The 17,933-nt window shown below is 42.4% G+C and overlaps 1 protein-coding gene across 4 annotated transcripts in view; it reads right to left on the reverse strand.

Moving 5' to 3' along the window:
- Positions 1-10,846: 10,846 nt before the first annotated feature.
- Positions 10,847-17,933, reverse strand: part of STX11 (syntaxin 11) — a 36,056-nt gene continuing 28,969 nt past the window's right edge. For all 4 annotated transcript variants that reach the window (XM_036870963.1, XM_036870960.1, XM_036870964.1 and 1 more), the window contains one exon: positions 10,847-12,425. In XM_036870963.1, coding sequence (XP_036726858.1) covers positions 11,557-12,420 — 864 coding nt within the window. In that variant the 5' untranslated portion in view covers positions 12,421-12,425 and the 3' untranslated portion in view covers positions 10,847-11,556. The remainder of the gene's footprint in view (positions 12,426-17,933) is intronic.

Below are 17,933 nucleotides of genomic sequence, written 5' to 3' on the forward strand. Positions count from 1 at the left end.
GTTGGAAATGCAAATTCTCAGGCCCCACCCCAACTTCCTGAATCTGTGTCTCAGAATTGGGTGATTGTGAGGCATGCTCGGGTTTTAATGGCCCTGTTTTCACCGTAGGTTTCTGAGGAAACGTTTCCTAAGGGCTCACACAGTATGTGTAGCGTAGCGTGGATGAAGGGTTCTACAGTATTCCGCAAAGGTTGCTTCCTTGACTGATTCCCCATTATTGGCGTGATTTCTCATCATTTATCTTTCTTCCCCTAAGTGAGCCTATCTCCTGAGGGTGCACTTGCTGTCTTTCTGTGTTTAAATAAATATACAAATGATTGCGTGGAACCCTGACGCTGCCTTCTCCTCCGGTGTGTCTTGTCTTTGATAGACTCTTCACTTTCGCTTTACCAGAAATCTCTCACTTCCTAATTTCATCCTAACACCCTATTATTTCAACATCAGTTAAACTCTTCAACTTCCAGGTTACTTTTAAACCCCCTCCATATCTCAACAGTGAAGAAATATGGCCGTATCATAGATTTTCAGAGTATTATTGAGACAGGCTGGCACCTGGGACCTGGGACCCTTTGCTGCAGTGCTTACACCTGGACCAACATCTCCTTGAGGAACAGGATACAAAGAAACTATAAGGAACTAAAAATAACTGCGTACATGCGCAGCTGGGGCAGATTATGAACAACAAGATACGAAAAGACCAAAAACCCAACTGCTACTTCTGAGGAGTCAGGAGCAAAAGCAGGGTACTGCGCATGACCCCTGCACACAGCACCGCCAAGGGGGTGGGCAGACCACCTAAGTCACCCTTACGGCCCAACGCATGCATCTGGCCCTACCCTCACCCGTTTAAGGGACCACCTCACCCCTCTCAGGGAGCGAGCGAGGGAACCTGTTACTTGTTTTTGCTCCCTTGGGCTGCAGCCCAAGTCCCAGTAAAGCCTTGCCTGAATTTCTTGTCTGGCCTCTTACCAGTTTCTATTGATTAAAGAGTCCAAGGTCGGTAACATTATCACTAAGCAGCATCAACACTAGGACATATTTTCTCATCTGAAGGTGAGAACGAGAAGCATTCTGTTGCTTACATTGGGGATTACGAAATACTTTCCAGGCACTTTCAGACACCTGAGTGTGCAATTCTTCTGGGTTCCAAAGAACAGAGTTGATGGCTGAGCGAGTGTGAGGTCAACCAACCCTGACTGCTGAAATTGTGGTGAGGCTTTTTCAGACAGCTCTGGGCCGGAGATACCACAAAGGGATGCAAGGTTGCTGGGACATGGGACAAGGGTCGGGCGACGGAGGTTTGTATTGCCTGGTGCCTTCCATCTCCCAGCAATTCAGGGCTCAACTACAGAGAAGTCCAGTGGGAATTTTGCAAAGGACTCCTAGCCTGCTTTCAAAAGGGTTCTTTACTCTCTCCTCCCTTCCCCCTCATCTTTTGTCTTCCAATTTCACTAAAGACGAACTTTGTTTTATAGAGCAGTGAGTTAGCATTACTTTACCATGAGAAGCACTTTACATGTTACCTCATTTTATTCATTTTACCTAATTTTCCCCATTTCTGTTTTAGTTCTTTATTCTTTAAGTGTTCTGCCTCTATCTTGTTTTCCTTACTTTGTCTTTATTTGCATTGCCTTTCAAAGTATTATTACTTTACATCCAACTGAAGTTATATTTATTCCTTGTTTAGATTTTTTCTTAATCTCTACTAGTTTTGATTTTATTTCACATATTGTAGCTTTTAATTTTTATTTTATAATTAAATCTGGTTATTTTATCTTGTAATAATTCACTTTTCATGACATTTCTATTTTAACCCTTATATTTTAATTTTAACCATTTAGTTTTTCTAAATTTTCTCTCTTCCTTGTGTTATTATACTAATTTTTTTTTCAGGGATATTTATTTTACTTTGGGTTTTTGGCAAGTAAGAAATATGGCCTCAGGAAGTGGCAGTGAGGAAAGGCCACATCTCTGTCCCCACAGTTTCCACAACAAGGAGAGGGACAATCTAACAAAAGGTAGGGTCTTCCTGCAGCCACTCAGGGTGAGACTCAGACTCAGTTGGCTAGATATTAAAGGGCAGGGTGAACTTAGAAAATGTCATACAAGGGGACACCCAAATTAAATATCATATATATGTTGGGTGACCATACAGTTTATCATCCAAACTCAGACACTTGTGAAAGTGAAAGGAGAAGCTGTTAAAAGTTATGCTGGGACAACAGGTCTGCAAGAAGCTGGTTCCAGGCACCTTACGTATGTAAAAGAAATATGTATGCAAGTTTGGACCAGAGTTAAGTAATATCAGCTCTGCCCTTAATAGATGTTTATTTATTTATTTTTTAAAATTTTAATTAATTAATTAATTTATTTATGGCTGTGTTGGGTCTTCGTTTCTGTGCGAGGGCTTTCTCTAGTTGCGGCAAGTGGGGGCCACTCTTCATCGCTGTGCGCGGGCCTCTCACTATCGCGGCCTCTCTTGTTGCGGAGCACAGGCTCCAGACGCGCAGGCTCAGTAGTTGTGGCTCACGGGCCTAGTTGTTCTGCGGCATGTGGGACCTTCCCAGACCAGGGCTCGAACCTGTGTCTCCTGCATTGGCAGGCAGATTCTCAACCACTGCGCCACCAGGGAAGCGCAATAGACGTTTATTGAATGAACAACCACACTGAAGATTAGATAAATTTAAATGTAAATCAAAACATAATTCCTGATGTGTGAAGCTTTCTCGTTGGGTCAATTAGGAAAATCCAGACAGAAAATTGTAACCGCCTTTACAGCCCACGTATCTGGTGTGCATTTTGGATTGCATTATTAACCACACAATAGCCCACAAATATTCATCTTTTTTTTTTTTAAAGTATAAACAGCAATTCTTTAATTTCATTTGGTTGTGGACAGAGAGGAGGAAAGAACTGAATGAAGGTGATTCACATGTTTTGCCTCTAGCTATCTGGGAGGGTAATGATTCCATTAAGTGAAGGAGGTCCATCAGAGGAAGAACAGAATGCTGAGTTGGAGGAACCTATGGGACATTCAGGAAGAGAGGTCAAGCAGACAGTAGGATATAAAAGTATGCAGTTCAGGTGACAAATCTAGGCTAAAGATGTAGATTATTGAGTGCGTGGCTCAGGCAAACTGAGTGTCCCACGGTGCAGGCGGAACAACAGGTGGGGGAGGGGCGGCCCCAGGATGTTGCTGTGTCATGTCTAGTGATCCCAGGACATGCTTGGGCAGTACCCAGCTGCATTCATCATGAGCTCACCCCTGCTACTCAAAAACAATATTTTTCAAAGGTGAGAATAAGAGGAGTCTTGCAAGCAGAAGAAAAAGAGTCTAGCTTGGGTGCCACCTGCTCAGGGAGGTTGCCCACTTACGCTGACAGCACCTGTCCCTGGGTACATTGGGTACAGTTGAGACTGTATGTTTCCTCCTTATCAGGCAAACTAAAGAGAGCTGCTGGGGTCATCAGTGACCAATCTTCTCTCCACAAAGGTTTGGAAATTATCACCATAGGGTAGCAAAACCATGGGATGGATGAGATCAACCACAAAGGAGGTACAGAAAAGAAAGAGTCAAGGGTAGACTCCTTGTCCATTTCACATGACAGTGTGTGGGCTAACTCATCTGACCCAATACTCTGAAAAATAGATGAGGTACCTCTGTGTTTTTATGCTACCAAGCGCTGGGGAGCAGTCATTTCCCTCCCCTTTTTTCTTAGTTGCCTTAACCACATCTGATGATTTATTATAGCTGGGTAGTGTGCAGGTGTAGCTATAGAGAAGGCAAATACTGTCAACTAAGCCCACACAGGGTATGTGGACATTGACAAATCACAGCCTCTTTCTCCTGTCAAATAAATCAGAGGAGTTGGTAATATAAATCTGAATGCATGAATATTTCCTTTTGTTTTGTTTTGTTTTGGCAATATACTTTAAGGAGGTAATTCAGTTGTTCAGTTGCTACATGGTGTACCTTTAATTCCAGGAGTTTTTGTTTGAGGTGTAAACTGTAGTATCTATTTTGTTTTTAAGTCTTTGTGAAAATTTTGAAAATGTATATATATATATATATATATATAAATATATAAATTTATATATTATACATTTTATCATATATATACATATAAATTTTCTTCTGAATAAAAAAGCAGACCAAGCAAAGAAACAATAGACTAAATGGAATTAATAGCATCAGTCTCTCCTAATTTTATTAACTGTTAAAGAATAATGCAATAGTTGGATGAAGAGAGGAGTGGTAATTATATTTTATCAAACTATGAGGCACAATTTTTTCATTTTTTCTTTTTTACAAAAAAAAGTAAAAGGAAAATAAATTAATATGCAAGTGAATATAAAGGCTCTGAGTTATCAGAAATCTACACAGGCCTTTAGGTGTTAGTAGGAATTTCCAAAATTTTCAACCCACTTACTACATAGAATTTAAGCCCAAACAAAATTATATTATAGAATATCATAGTACATAATTTAACCAAATTATACTCACAGGGCATATACAGAGGGAAAAAAAAAAGATAACGTACCAACTTCTAGTTGAAACCATTGTCCCTGTTGACATGTCAGCCAAGTAAGTCGTTTGCTCACAATTTCTATTTGTTAGTGCACAGATGAAAATCAATTGGGTTCGTTCACAGGAAAGTTTACTTTCAGTATTTTCAGCTTCATGTCCCCTGATCCCACTCTGCTCTTTTGGGTGTCCACAGTTATCTTACTGTCTGACCTTAGGAACTGGTCATCCTTCCTTCTTCCTTTCTTTCTTCTTATTTTAACTCTCAAATTCATTCACACCACTGGATGATGCCTTGCGAAAATATTTATTTTAAGCCTCTTGTCTCTTATCAAGAAGGAAAGGATTTCTCTTCACCATTTTTATATTCCCCAGTGTGTTCTGCCAGTCATTTTTAATGTGACACTGAAACTCTTTATCAGTGAGAAGGGCTGCTAATAAAGCTATGGTTTCCTTTTGGAAATGAGCACTTGTTGCAAAGTTATTTCACATATTGATAACCGCCAAGGCAGGATGCCAAACACAAGAAGCTCCCCTACTGATGAGTCCCAGCATTGAAAGAACAGGCACTTTCTTTCATCTCCCAGACAGATTTACTTTCTCCTGGGTCTGTGCATGTTTTAACATCTTGCCACTCGGTAACATTTCTTGTTTGACAGGTTTCTTCCATGAACCAGGTTACCAAGTGCGATGAAGATCATGAAGAGAGGCTGTTACCTCATCTATGCCCTTTTAAGGGTGCTTTAGACCAGGGGAAACCACAGGGCAGGGCAAAAGAATAAACTAGTTAAAACATTCCTAGCCGCAAGAGAAATTCCTGTTTTGTCACATGCAGGCTAAATAATTTCTTTTTATCTAAGGGTGACATTCCTTGTATGTCCTCTCTACCCCCTGGAGATTCTCTTCTTGATTTGGTCCAAAACCGTCTTTTGAAAGAGCTGGAGCACCAGCTGCTGGCAGCTGGGAGGCACATAACAGTAGGTCTGCCAGGGCGGCTTCAACAGGGAGAGAGTGAGGCCTTGCAGCCCAGCCGAGCTCAGAGCTCAAAGGGCAGTTTGGGGTCCTCCAATCTCTCCTTGATCTTCAACTCCTGCAGCAGAAGGAATGGCCTTGCCAGTTATTTCTCTGCACAGTATACCTGCAGTTGAACATTTTTGTATTGAGTGAGTATTATGGATCCCTAAAGAGCCTGTATGTGTGTGTTGGGTGAGGGGATGCCCCTGACATACTCAGGAAAATGGACTGAGGCATCTCAGGGGAGCCTCATAAAAAGAGACCTCAGTGATTGAGGACAGTTTGGGACTGTTGCTCAAAACCACCACCCTGAAACACAGCCTTTTATGACTAGAAGCAGGGAGCTAAGTATTTTGCATAAATTACCCCACTAGATGCCACGTGAGAGAGGAATATGTACAGCTGAAACCCAAGCCAACACATTTTGTCCACAATTTTTAAAATAATGTTTCATTTGAATGGAAGAAGAAAGAGGGAAAAAATCCCTTCTTAAAAAGTTTTACAACTTTCTTTGCATCCCACCTTGGTCTGTACCTTTAATAAGGTACAGAGTCTTCCTGGCCCTACCTCGTGGCAGCCAATCCTGGTCTCGATTTGCCCCCAGTTCTGCCCACTTCAGTCCCTATGACTCAGATCTTCATCCTCTCTCTGTGCAACCTTTTCAGACTGACCATTCCCTTGGATGATCTGCTTCTCCCCAAGTAGCTTTTTCTCCAATCCCATTTCTCTTCCTCTCACCAAGACTTCACCCTGCTCCCAGGACACTGCCCCCTACTCTGGGCCCAGCACCCAGCACAGGACTGCATTCTTAGCTTCCACTTCTTAGAAAAAATAAGATGGTAATATTACTTCACAGAATTGTCATAAAAATACGAAATCAAAGCATCTTGTAGGGGAGTTCCCTGGTGGGCTAGTGGTTAGGATTCCAGGCTTTCACTGCCAGGGCCAGGTTCGATCCCTGGTCGGGGACCTGAGATCCCACCAGCTGGTGGCGAGGCCAAAAAAAAAAGAAAAGTGTTATACCAACAGGCATTGTTATGTTGGTTGAACATGTTTGCTATGGGAGGACTGTTGAGCAAAGTGTGGTCAGATCCAGATTGGTGCCCACCCAGTAAACAAACCGAAGAAACAGAGGGGGCATGAGTGTAGAACAGATATGAGGTATCATCTATCTCCAAGAAAACTTAGAAAACTGAGGCACTGCTCAGTGTCAGCCAGTGAGCTTTGGTACGTGTGGATATGTATTCGTTCTCTCTTTCATTCTTTTCCTACCTTGTTCCATAATAGATTTATGGTGGCTTAGAACAAATCTCCAAGTGTGGGTACCCTAGGCAGGTAAAAGGGGCATATAAGTGGAGACCACATTGATGGGGGAGTATAAAGATCCTGACATAGAAACACATTCAGTACACGCATGTTCCTGTTAAATGGCTTTAGGTGCATCTTTGTTTGGGATAGCGAGACTGAGCACATGCAAATAGCTGGACCTATCTGAAAATAGAGAGATAAGGATATATATTATTAATATATATACATATGTATTTATATATATGTATGTATGTGTGTAATTTGCATGCTGTGTTCTTTTTACCCACTATAGAATGTTATGGGATGCTGGGAAACTGAGAGAGGGCTATGTCTAAAGAGTTCGCTAGAGGACCATGAAAATGTATCTATTTATCGATAGATTAGGAAAAACAGAAAAGGTCCAAGAAGTGGCTAGGGATGTTGCAATTAAATTGGGGTATAAAATACTTAAAACATAAACATCAAGAATTAAAAAATGACAGTTTTGGGGACTTGTCTCTCACTCCTCATTTTTTAGGATATCACTAGTATTAAAGCCTCCTATGCAGTCCCACTCAGATCATCCGTTCAGAAAGTCTTCTTTCTCACCAGTATATATATATAGTCTTTACAACAAAGCTTCTAGTGTATGAGGACATCTTGTCCATTCTTTATAACACATGTAGGTAATAAAGAGGCTCAATATTTATATGATGGTGAAGTTATTACACTCTAGATCCAGTTCATTTTCCATTTCTAATAGTCCTATTTTATTAATTCCAGTGATTTTCAATTCTGCTATCAAAAGCAAGTCAACTGTTACTCTGATTACAAATGGATGTTTCAAACTATTACAAATGAGTGACTTGCATGCTGCAGTTCGAGATGCCTTGCATATTTTGAAGAGAGGCGTCTGATGGTAGAAAATAGAATGGCAGGATTTATACAGAGAATCCAAGACTACCATTACCCTATTTTATTATTTTTAAGTTATGCATAATATTCAGTAGTTTCCTGGCAAGATAGGAAGTTTATACTGTAGAGCCTGACAAATATTTGCATATGACATTTAACTATAAAGCATTGGTACAAGAAGAACCCTGTTCTCTTTCCAAGTTGTTATCTTGAAAGGCCATAAACTTACTCTTGTGATGTCACAGTTCAAACATTTTCATACTATTGATTGGCTTTTTATTTATTTATTTATTTATTTATTTATTTATTTACAGCTGAGTTGGGTCTTTGTTGCTGTGCGCGGGCTTTCTCTAGTTGCAATGAGCAGGGGCTACTCTTCGTTGCGGTGTGCAGGCTTCTCATTGCGGTGGCTTCTCTTGTTGCGGAGCACGGGCTCTAGGCGCGTGGGCTTCAGTAGTTGTGGCACGCAGGCTCAGTAGTTGTGGCTCATGGGCTCTAGAGAGCAGGCTCAGTAGTTGTGGCGCACGGGCGTAGTTGCTCCGCGGCCTGTGGGATCTTCCTGGCCCAGGGCTCGAACCCGGGTCCCCTGCATCGGCAGGCGGATTCTTAACCACTGAGCCCAGGGAAGTCCCCTGATCAGCTTTTTATAAATTCTAACTCTTATTATCCTGGATAACAATGCATCCTAGGTGAGCATCTTTCCTATTTTTGATATTTCTGGAATTGTCACCACCTATAGTCTGTGGCTGTGACTGCAGGGTTTGGCATTTGGCTAGTTAGGAGTCACTGCATATGTTAAAATAGCTTTAAAAGATTTCCACCTTCAGCCCCTGAAGGATCTATTGTTTTGTGATTGGTTCTTTCATTTTGTACATAAGTGACATTAGTGTATGAAATTTGCAGATTTGCCACAAAGTCTTCTTCTTACCCAGAGTCACCTTGCAGAGTTTGCCAAATGGGCGTCACAGAATCAGGTAAACCCCTCTATAGCACCTCTTGGTGGCACTGGAGCACCCTTTCCTAAGGAAAAAGCCAGCATTTCACCCACTTCTTGGCACCACAGTCAGAGCTAGGAAGGGCTTCTGGGAAACAGGGCAGGATATGGGAAAAGCCAACTGATCCCTTTTCTTTAGTCTATTGTGACCTGGCCTCCACAGCTGAACTTCTTCTGGGGCTTTTTGACTCATAGCTTAGAAAGAATTAGGGGAAAACACTTGCCAAATTGAGCAGAACAGCTGCTTCCTGATTAACTATTTTTTGAGTGGAACATCCAATTTCATCTTCATAACATGCTTGGATATAAGGAATGAAATGCCACTGTGAAAACAATTCTTTCATTGTAAAAAAATTTTAAAACCCTAATATTCAAAGAAGATAGGGTCTTGGGTTTTTTTATTCTATTTTGTTAAAGACTATTAACAGAAGAATATTTACCTTTCCTCAGAAGTTAATAACTATTAACTTAATTAATAGCAGCTCTCTCAGTCTACAAGAAAGTTATGCAATAATGAACATAGCACTTAGCATGTGCTAGGCACTGTCCTAAGTGCTTTTACATATTTAGTCATTTACTTCTTCCAACAACTCTATGAGGTAGGTCCTATTATATCCATTTTACAAATGAGGAAACTGAGGCACAGGGAGGTTATGTGCCCAAATTACATAGTTGGTATATGGCAAAGTCATGTTTTGAACTCAGAGAGTAGGGTCCTGAATCTGTGTTCTTAACCACTATGCCACACCCAGACAGTTACTAAAAACCAGGAAGAAAAATTCTTGCCTTTTCAATAAGCAACAGTACACTAATCTCTTAGTATACTAAAGTGAAGTTTTTACCTAATTCTCCAATGTGAAATGTGGGGAATTAAAAAATACATAGAGCCAGCAAACTCCTTGACTTTAATGAATGATTCCAAACGAAGAAACTGCTTTATGGGTTGAATTCATGAACTATTCTCTCTTATGGAAACTAGCTGGTGGCCTGTATTTCCAATATCTCTTCCCTACCATGAAAGACATAGCAATGGAGCTGTGTGAAGACTTTTTTTTTTTTAGAGAAAGTTAATTAGGTCATAGGTGAAACCTATCCCTGGAGTTAGCTGAGAAAGACTTGGGAGAAATCTGAGAAGAGCCCAGTGGGACTTGGTTTCCACGATTCTCATATTTAACCATGAAATTAAAATTAGGATCAGGGCTAGACGTCATGGTCATAAGCAGATTAGTCAGTGAGTTCCAAAGAGTTCACATACTCTTCTTTTTACTCCTTTTAAAAGTTCACTGTCTGAAGGACCCGAGAATAATGACCACTGAATAAACTCTCTCTTTTATTAATAAATAAGTAAAAAGAGTTAAGAGTTGACTTAAAAGAAAGACAGGAAACATGGTAAGTGCAGGTAAGGGCATTACAAAGGTTGCAAATGAAACCAAATCTCCAAAACATGATAATTTTGCTAAACTATTATAAATAACTCAGGAGAGAAGGCAACATACCCCACATGAATTATTTTTCATCCCCCCCCATTCAGAGTTCCATCCAGTTGTTGAAGCCTCAAGCAGGTAGTAGTAGAATTTTTTAAAAGAGTAATTGAAAACGTAGACTAAGATTTAAATGGTCAACACACAAATGCATAAACAGGATGTTTATAATGTAATGTTTATTAAACTAACATGAAAACCAGAATTATTTTATTTTAAATTACTACATTTCCATGCATGAAAAGAATGGGCCACAGTAAAACAAAAGTAATTATTTCTAAGACCATTTTTTAATATTTCTAGTTCTGTATGCATTTTCAGAATTTGACACCTGTTCTTTACCATAGTAACCAACACAGAGTTGTTCAAAATAAAGTTTTGACCCAAACTGGACTATGGAGATGCAGATGGGAGTGAGATGAACTCATAACAAGCAAACCAACACCAACAACCAGTAAAAATGTTTCATCGATATTTATATACCATATTTACAAAAGTAAAGTTAAACCAACTGGTCATTATGTACGTGCATTAGTAAATATTGGTAGTTTACATTTACATATATGTGCGTTTGTAATAATCAAGTACAAAGATAAATTTTAAATTATTTTTATTTATGAAAAATATATATAATGTGACAAACATACTTCAATTTGAGTGCTTGTTCAATACTCAGTGCTTAAAAATCTTTGGAAAAAAAACTCCCAAAATACATTCTGATGGAAGATATTAAAAGTAAAGAGGTAAGGAAATAATAGTAAGTGTTAAATGTGATTTTAATAAGTAGAGGAGGTGAGCAGAAAGAAGATATACATCCAGGTGGGAATCACATAGCATAAACCAGATGAAGAATCAGAAATGGAAGATGTGCAGTTTTTCCCAAGATCGGTTCACTCGAAAATGAACACAACAGAGGTACTTTCAGGATAGGGTAAATGAAGCCTTGATAACGAGTTCATACTGTGAGCCGATGCAGAACTGACTTTCTCCTAGAGGTCCATGTACAAACATGCCTTGGACATCTACCGGAGAGTACGCTACCACGTCAGTTCCTTATTTGTCTTCCTTTAAGAGGCAAGGGTGCTATGTGCCTCATAATGACCTCACAAAACTTCAGTAGGCATCTGTCCTTACAGATGAAACAGCGGGTGGGATCAACTCTCGTTCCAAGTACGAGCTGGACTGCAATTCTTGGACCTCGAGTTTTTTCCTTCTCTGAAGACTGAGGTCCCTAGGGATTAGGGCAACTCACCCCAGTGCAGACAGCCTCAAAATCTTTCCCAGCGTGCTTCCCGGCCCATTCTGGTCGGGGATGGGGTGTGGCGGCCCGAGCCCGCCTGCTAGTTGAGGCAGGGGCAGCAGAAGCAGCAGACGGTCCGGCAGGGGTTCTTCTTCTTGTACCGCACGGCCTTGCTCACCTGCACCTTGGCCTGGCCGGTGTAGTCGAGGGTCTTCTGCACGTTGAGCTCGATGACGTCCAGGGTGTCCGCCTGCTGCTCCACCAGCATGGCCATCTGCAGGAAGAGGTCGTGCAGGTCGCGGATGCGGCTCTCCAGCCGCAGCATCTCGCGGTGGCGGCTCTCGATCTCGTTGAGGGCCGCCCGCGCGCCCTTCACGTCAGCCAGCAGGTTCTCGGAGAACACGTCCCACTTGCCTTGTTCGAACATGTCCTCGATCTGGTCGCCCGACACGTCCTTGCCCATGATCTCCAGCTGGCGCTGGATGCGGATCTTGCAGTTTTCGCGCTGCTTCATCTCGGCCTGGTTGTACTCGTGCATGGCGGCCTGGAAGGGGCGGGTGAGAGCGCTGTACTGTGCGCGCGCGATGCGCGCCACGGCCGAGTGCGCGCCGTGCTGGGCCTCGGCGTCCTCGCTCAGCGCCTTCATGGCGCTCAGCTTGCGGTGGATGCTCTCGCCCCGGGCCTTGATGTCCTTGGCGATCGAGTTGGTGTCGCGCTTGATGCTGCTGAGGCGCCGCATGGACGTGAGGAAGCGGGTGTTCTGCTTTCCCAGCCGCTTCACGTCGGCAGTCAGCTGCTGGTTTTCCTCCTGAAGGTCCTGGATGTCTCGGTACAAGGATTCCAGGATGTGGTCCGTCTCGAACACGATATCCTCGGGGGGCGAGTCAAATTCATTGTCCTTGTCTGGGAACTGCTGTTCATACCGCTTGGTTAACTCCACAAATTCTACTAGCCGGTCCTTCATTATGCCTGTAAATAGAGATACTGAGGTTAAATTCCTCAGAATTTAATTTATCGAGAGTCAGATATTTGCACTGAGGGAATTAAAGATTGAAATAAAGAAACCTCCTGCTCACTGCTCAGCACTCCCAATGCTTTACTCCTGGTTGTAGGTAAGAAATGCACTAAAGGAGCTAAATGTTTCAGAACATTTTGCTTATGAGTAAAGGACTAACGTGACTGAGAGTCACGAACACACTTGTATTTTATAGCTTGTAGTGTCTCAGTGCAATAGCGGAGGTGCCCAGAACTCAATCAGCAATTTCAAATTTTAGATTGCATTGGGAATCCATCTCTTTTTCTTGCTTTACAGTTCTCCAATAACCGCAAATCAAAGCACACCAGAGAAAAGAAAAATAAGACGACTTGCAAGGATAATGATTGTTAATTAAGGCCAGTCAATTTACAAGGCTTTGGGGCCAACTCTTAAGTGTTGTCTATCCTGTGTCTATTTCAGCACTGGTGAGCATCCTGTACATCATAAGAATATTTTTTTAATGATAGAAATCATGGTTTAATTTTTTACCTTAAAATGTTATAATAAAACATGCTTAAAGTAAAACAACAACAAAATGAACAAAGACAAAAATCTAAAAAGGAAGTATAAAATTTGGAAGTTGAAATCTCCTTGCTCTTCTGCCTAATATCACCTGTACATACTTCAGTTTGAATGTCTGTTTGATACTCAGTGCTTAAAAATATTTGGGGGAAAAACCCCAAGATATATTCTACTGGAAGATATTAAGAGTAAAAGAGATAGAGAAATAGTTAAGTGTTTTATGTGATTTTAATAAGTAGGAGAGGTGAGCAGAAAGAAGATATTTATCCAGGTGGGAATCACATAGCACAAGCCAGATGAAGAATCAGAAGTGAAAGATGTTCAGCTTTTCCCGAGGTCCCTAGTGGTGTATCATTAACAAAACTTTTTTAAAAAAAGTTTTATATGGAAAATTTCAATCGTACACAGCCCTAGTAGCAGTAATATAACTCCCATTTATCCATCACAGAGCAGCAATATTTGCCCATTTTCAATGGCTTCTTGAAACAAGTTGGCAGCTCAAACAGCATTTCCGTGTTTTTGTAAGAGTGGTTCTGATCAGTTCCCTGCTTAGCAAGGCACAACAGTGTTCTCTATGTCCATATTTTTTCCAGTGAAGTAAAAAACTTTCATTTTTAATAGCGTGTATAGATGCCAAAATAATAAATATTTTGCCCTTTTATATAAGATTTTGTGGCTAGAAAGATTTCTTTCTACTATATAATTTGCAGAAAAGGGAGGGAAAATGTCAATAGCAACATTTAATGGCTACTCAATCTATCAGGGATCTTGCTCTCAAATTAGAAGCTTCTCTCAAGTTGAAGTAATTTTACCGCCCCACTAATGGAATGCTGACAAGTTGGATTTAGTGATAAATGGAAAATGGTGAAATACTAACCACGGGTTCTTGTCTGCCATGGTCATTATTTACATAAATTAAGCAAGGTTTAATTCCATAGTGGTGATTTTTAATACAAGTTATCCTGCTTAAAATGCCATTTCTGCTTTCTAGTGACAAAAATCAATACCGGACTTTCTCAGTGATGGAGAAGGTGACTCCTAGAAGCACAACTGAGAGGCAGAAAAAAGACCCAGGTGGACCAAAACTGTGCCTTCCCTGGCCTGAACTGCCTGATATCCAAATATTTCCTCATTTTGAACAAAATTTAAAGACAAACCACAAGTTGGGGGGGGGATTTCAATATACGGCAGATAATGGGTTAACGTAATTAATGTATCAATATTAAAAACTCCTGCCTCCCCAAAACAAAAAAACCACTTGCCCAAACGAAGACGATGAAAAGGCAATTCATATAAGAAGAACTATAAATGCCAGCGAACACAGGGATAGTTAATATGTATCAGGTACTTACTGTAATGCCAGTAAACATGTTCTAGGCCCTTTTCATGTGCTACCCTCTTTAATCTTCATACGGACTTCATGAAGTAGGTGTTGCTATTATCAGAGTTGGTAAGTGAGTTTAAGGAGGTTAAGGAACGTACCCAAGGTCCCTGGTAAGTGAAGAGTCCGCCTCTAGAGTAGCCCCACTTAACCACTACAGTCAACTATCTCCAGCAGGTGTATAAAGGTGAGCATGAGGGACTTCACTATCAAAACAAGGAAATGCAAATTAAACCACTGAGATTTCTTTTTTCCCCCTAAGCTGGCAGGAGTTTTTTTAAATAATGATTTAAAAGAGAATTCTGTGAACGCTGAAAAAAATGCTTATAGGAGGGCAAATTAATAGAACCTTTTTGAGGGCAGTTTAATAATATGTATAAAAGCTTTGAAAATGTGTATTTGTTTTGTCTTAAGTACATTTATTCTAAGGATATATGCAGGGGTATGTGAAGCTCACTGCTGTAAATATTTTCATCACCACAGTTTTCACAGAAATTCAAAAATGATTTAAAGGCGCAAAAATGAGGTATTGACTGCCACATAATCACAGAGTTTAGAAGGCTATAATGGGATGAAAAGTGTAAATACCGTTTTGGGTAGAAAAACTATGTAAAGGGAAGAGCATGAGCAGTGCTACCGTGCATACATCCTGAAATAAAGACTTGAATAATACACATCAAAATGTAGTTTTCTTGGGCTTCCCTGGTGGTGCAGTGGTTGAGGGTCCGCCTGCCGGTGCAGGGGATACGGGTTCGAGCCCTGGTCTGGGAGGATCCCACGTGCCGCGAAGCAACTGGGCCCGTGAGCCACAACTGCTGAGCCTGCGCGCCTGGAGCCTGTGCTCCGCAGCAGGAGAGGCCGCGATGGTGAGAGGCCCGCGCACCGCGATAAAGAGTGGCCCCTGCTCGCCGCAGCTGGAGAGGGCCCTCGCGCAGAAGCGAAGATCCAACACAGCAAAAAATAAATAAATAAATAAATAAATTTAAAATTACCTTTCTCTAAAAAAAAAAAAAAAAAATCTGGTTTTCTTCAAATTGTGGAATTATAAATGGTTTTAATTCCTTCCTTGTGCTTTTCTGTATTTTCCAACATTCTTATAATGTCCATGTGGATTTATTAATTAAATGAAGCCCCAGAAAACTAGAAGTATTTGTTTAAAGGACTAACTTCTTTTTTTACTGAAAAATGTGAGAGTGAAATATTATATTTATTGCATTATTTTTTAACATCTTTATTGCAGTATAATTGCTTTAAAATGTTGTGTTAGTTTCTGCTGTATAACAAAGTGAATCAGCTATACGTGTACATATATCCCCATATCCCCTCCCTCTTGCATCTCCCTCCCACCCTCCCTATCCCACCCCTCTAGGGGGTCACAAAGCACCGAGCTGATCTCCCTGTGCTATGCAGCTGCTTCCCACTAGCTAGCTATTTTACATTTGGTAGTGTATATATGTAAAGGACTAACTTTTTAAAGTCCTTCTTTAAGGTGCATGCGTTGCAATCAGGTTACCACCTTATATGACATGGGGGAAAGTACATTAGTTGGCTAGCATCAAGTTGAGCTGTATTTATCTGCTTATGTTAGTATCCAATATATTCTACTCTGAAACAAGTGGATAGGACAGAGAATGGATCAATTTTGATGAACGAGGCAAGAAATGGTGACAGATGCAAGGAAGGTTTAGGAGGCGCTATCATGGGAGGTCAGGGGTGGTTAAGGGGCAGCATCACACACCAGAACATTAGGAGCCTGCTTGTTGGTCTCTCACTAGTCCTAGACAGGTCCCAGGCTCTGTATTACTCTCCTAAAGCCCTGAAAAAGCTATTTGGGGGAATCATTTCATTCATAATATGAAGAGCAAAGTGCACTGCAATCATATAGAAAATGGCCTTGGAAGAATATATTCAGAGGCAGTCATTCCTTCTCAAGACCTAACAACATGAAGCCATGGGTCCTAAATCAGGTGAAGGTCTAAGCTCACTTGAAGGCTCAAGTCCATAATCTGGTAAGGAGAGAGGAAGGGTGTGGGGAACTCAAGATTCTCTATGGAGGTGTAGACAAGAAAGTAGCCTTTACCTTGCCTTCCGGCCTACCTTTCCTGGCCCAGCCCAGCCCCGAATGAGTTGGTCCCACTGATCTAGAAGGTTTCCTGGTTGCCAAGGAGGAAACATTAGGAAAATTACAACAGAAAGTCAACCAAGAGGCTTCTAAAAATGTTCCCCAAAAGGTTAAAATGGGGGAGACCTTCAAGATGGTGGAGGAGTAAGACGCAGAGATCACCTTCCTCCCCACAAATACATCAGAAATACACCTACATGTGGAACAGCTCCTACAGAACACCTACTGAACGCTGGCAGAAGACCTCAGACCTCCCAAAATGCAAGAAACTCCCCACGTACCTGGGTAGGGCAAAAGAAAAAATAAAAAACAGAGACAAAAGAATAGGGACGGGACCCGCACCACTGGGAGGGAGCTGTGAGGGAGGAAAGGTCTCCACACACTAGGAAGCCCCTTCGCGGGCGGAGACTGCGGGTGGCAGAGGGGGGGAGCTTCGGAGCCACGGAGGAGAGCGCAGCCACAGGGGTGCGGAGGGCAAAGCGGAGAGATTCCCGCACAGAGGAGCGGTGCCAACCAGCGCTCACCAGCCCGAGAGGCTTGTCTGCTCCCCCGCCAGGGCGGGCGGGGCTGGGAGCTGAGGCTCGGGCTTCGGTCGGATCCCAGGGAGAGGACTGGGGTTGGTGGCGTGAACACAGCCTGAAGGGGGCTGGTGCGCCACACCTAGCCGGGAGGGAGTCCGGGAAAAAGTCTGGACCTGCTGAAGAGGCAAGAGACCATTGTTTCAGGTGCGCGAGGAGAGGGGATTCAGAGCGCCGCCTAAACGAGCTCCAGAGACGGGCGCAAGCCGCGGCTATCAGCGTGGACCCCAAAGATGGGCATGAGACGCTAAGGCTGCTGCTGCCGCCACCAAGAAGCCTGTGTGCGAGCACAGGTCACTATCCACACCGCCCCTCCCGGGAGCTGGTGCAGCTCGCCACTGCCAGGGTCCCGTGATCCGGGGACAACTTACCCGGGAGAACGCACAGCGCGCCTCTGGCTGTTGCAACGTCACACCAACCTCTGCTGCTGCAGGCTCGCCCCGCATCCGTACCCCTCCCTTCCCCCAGCCTGAGTGAGCCAGAGCCCCCGAAGCAGCTGCTCCTTTAACCCCGTCCTGTCTGAGCGAAGAACAGACTCCCTCAGGCGACCTACACACAGAGGCGGGGCCAAATCCAAAGCTGAACCCCGGGAGCTGTGCGAACAAAGAAGAGAAAGGGAAATCTCTCCCAACAGCCTCAGGAGCAGCGGATTAAATCTCCGCAATCAACTTGATGTACGCTGCATCTGTGGAATACCTGAATAGACAACGAATCATCCCAAATTGAGGAGGTGGAATTTGGGAGCAACTGTAGACTTGGGGTTTGCTGTATGCGAGTGACTGGTTTCTGGTTTTATGTTTATCTTAGTTTAGTATTTAGAGTTTGTTATCATTGGTAG

Source organism: Balaenoptera musculus, chromosome 12 (assembly GCF_009873245.2).
Source record: "Balaenoptera musculus isolate JJ_BM4_2016_0621 chromosome 12, mBalMus1.pri.v3, whole genome shotgun sequence".
NCBI lineage: Eukaryota > Metazoa > Chordata > Mammalia > Artiodactyla > Balaenopteridae > Balaenoptera > Balaenoptera musculus.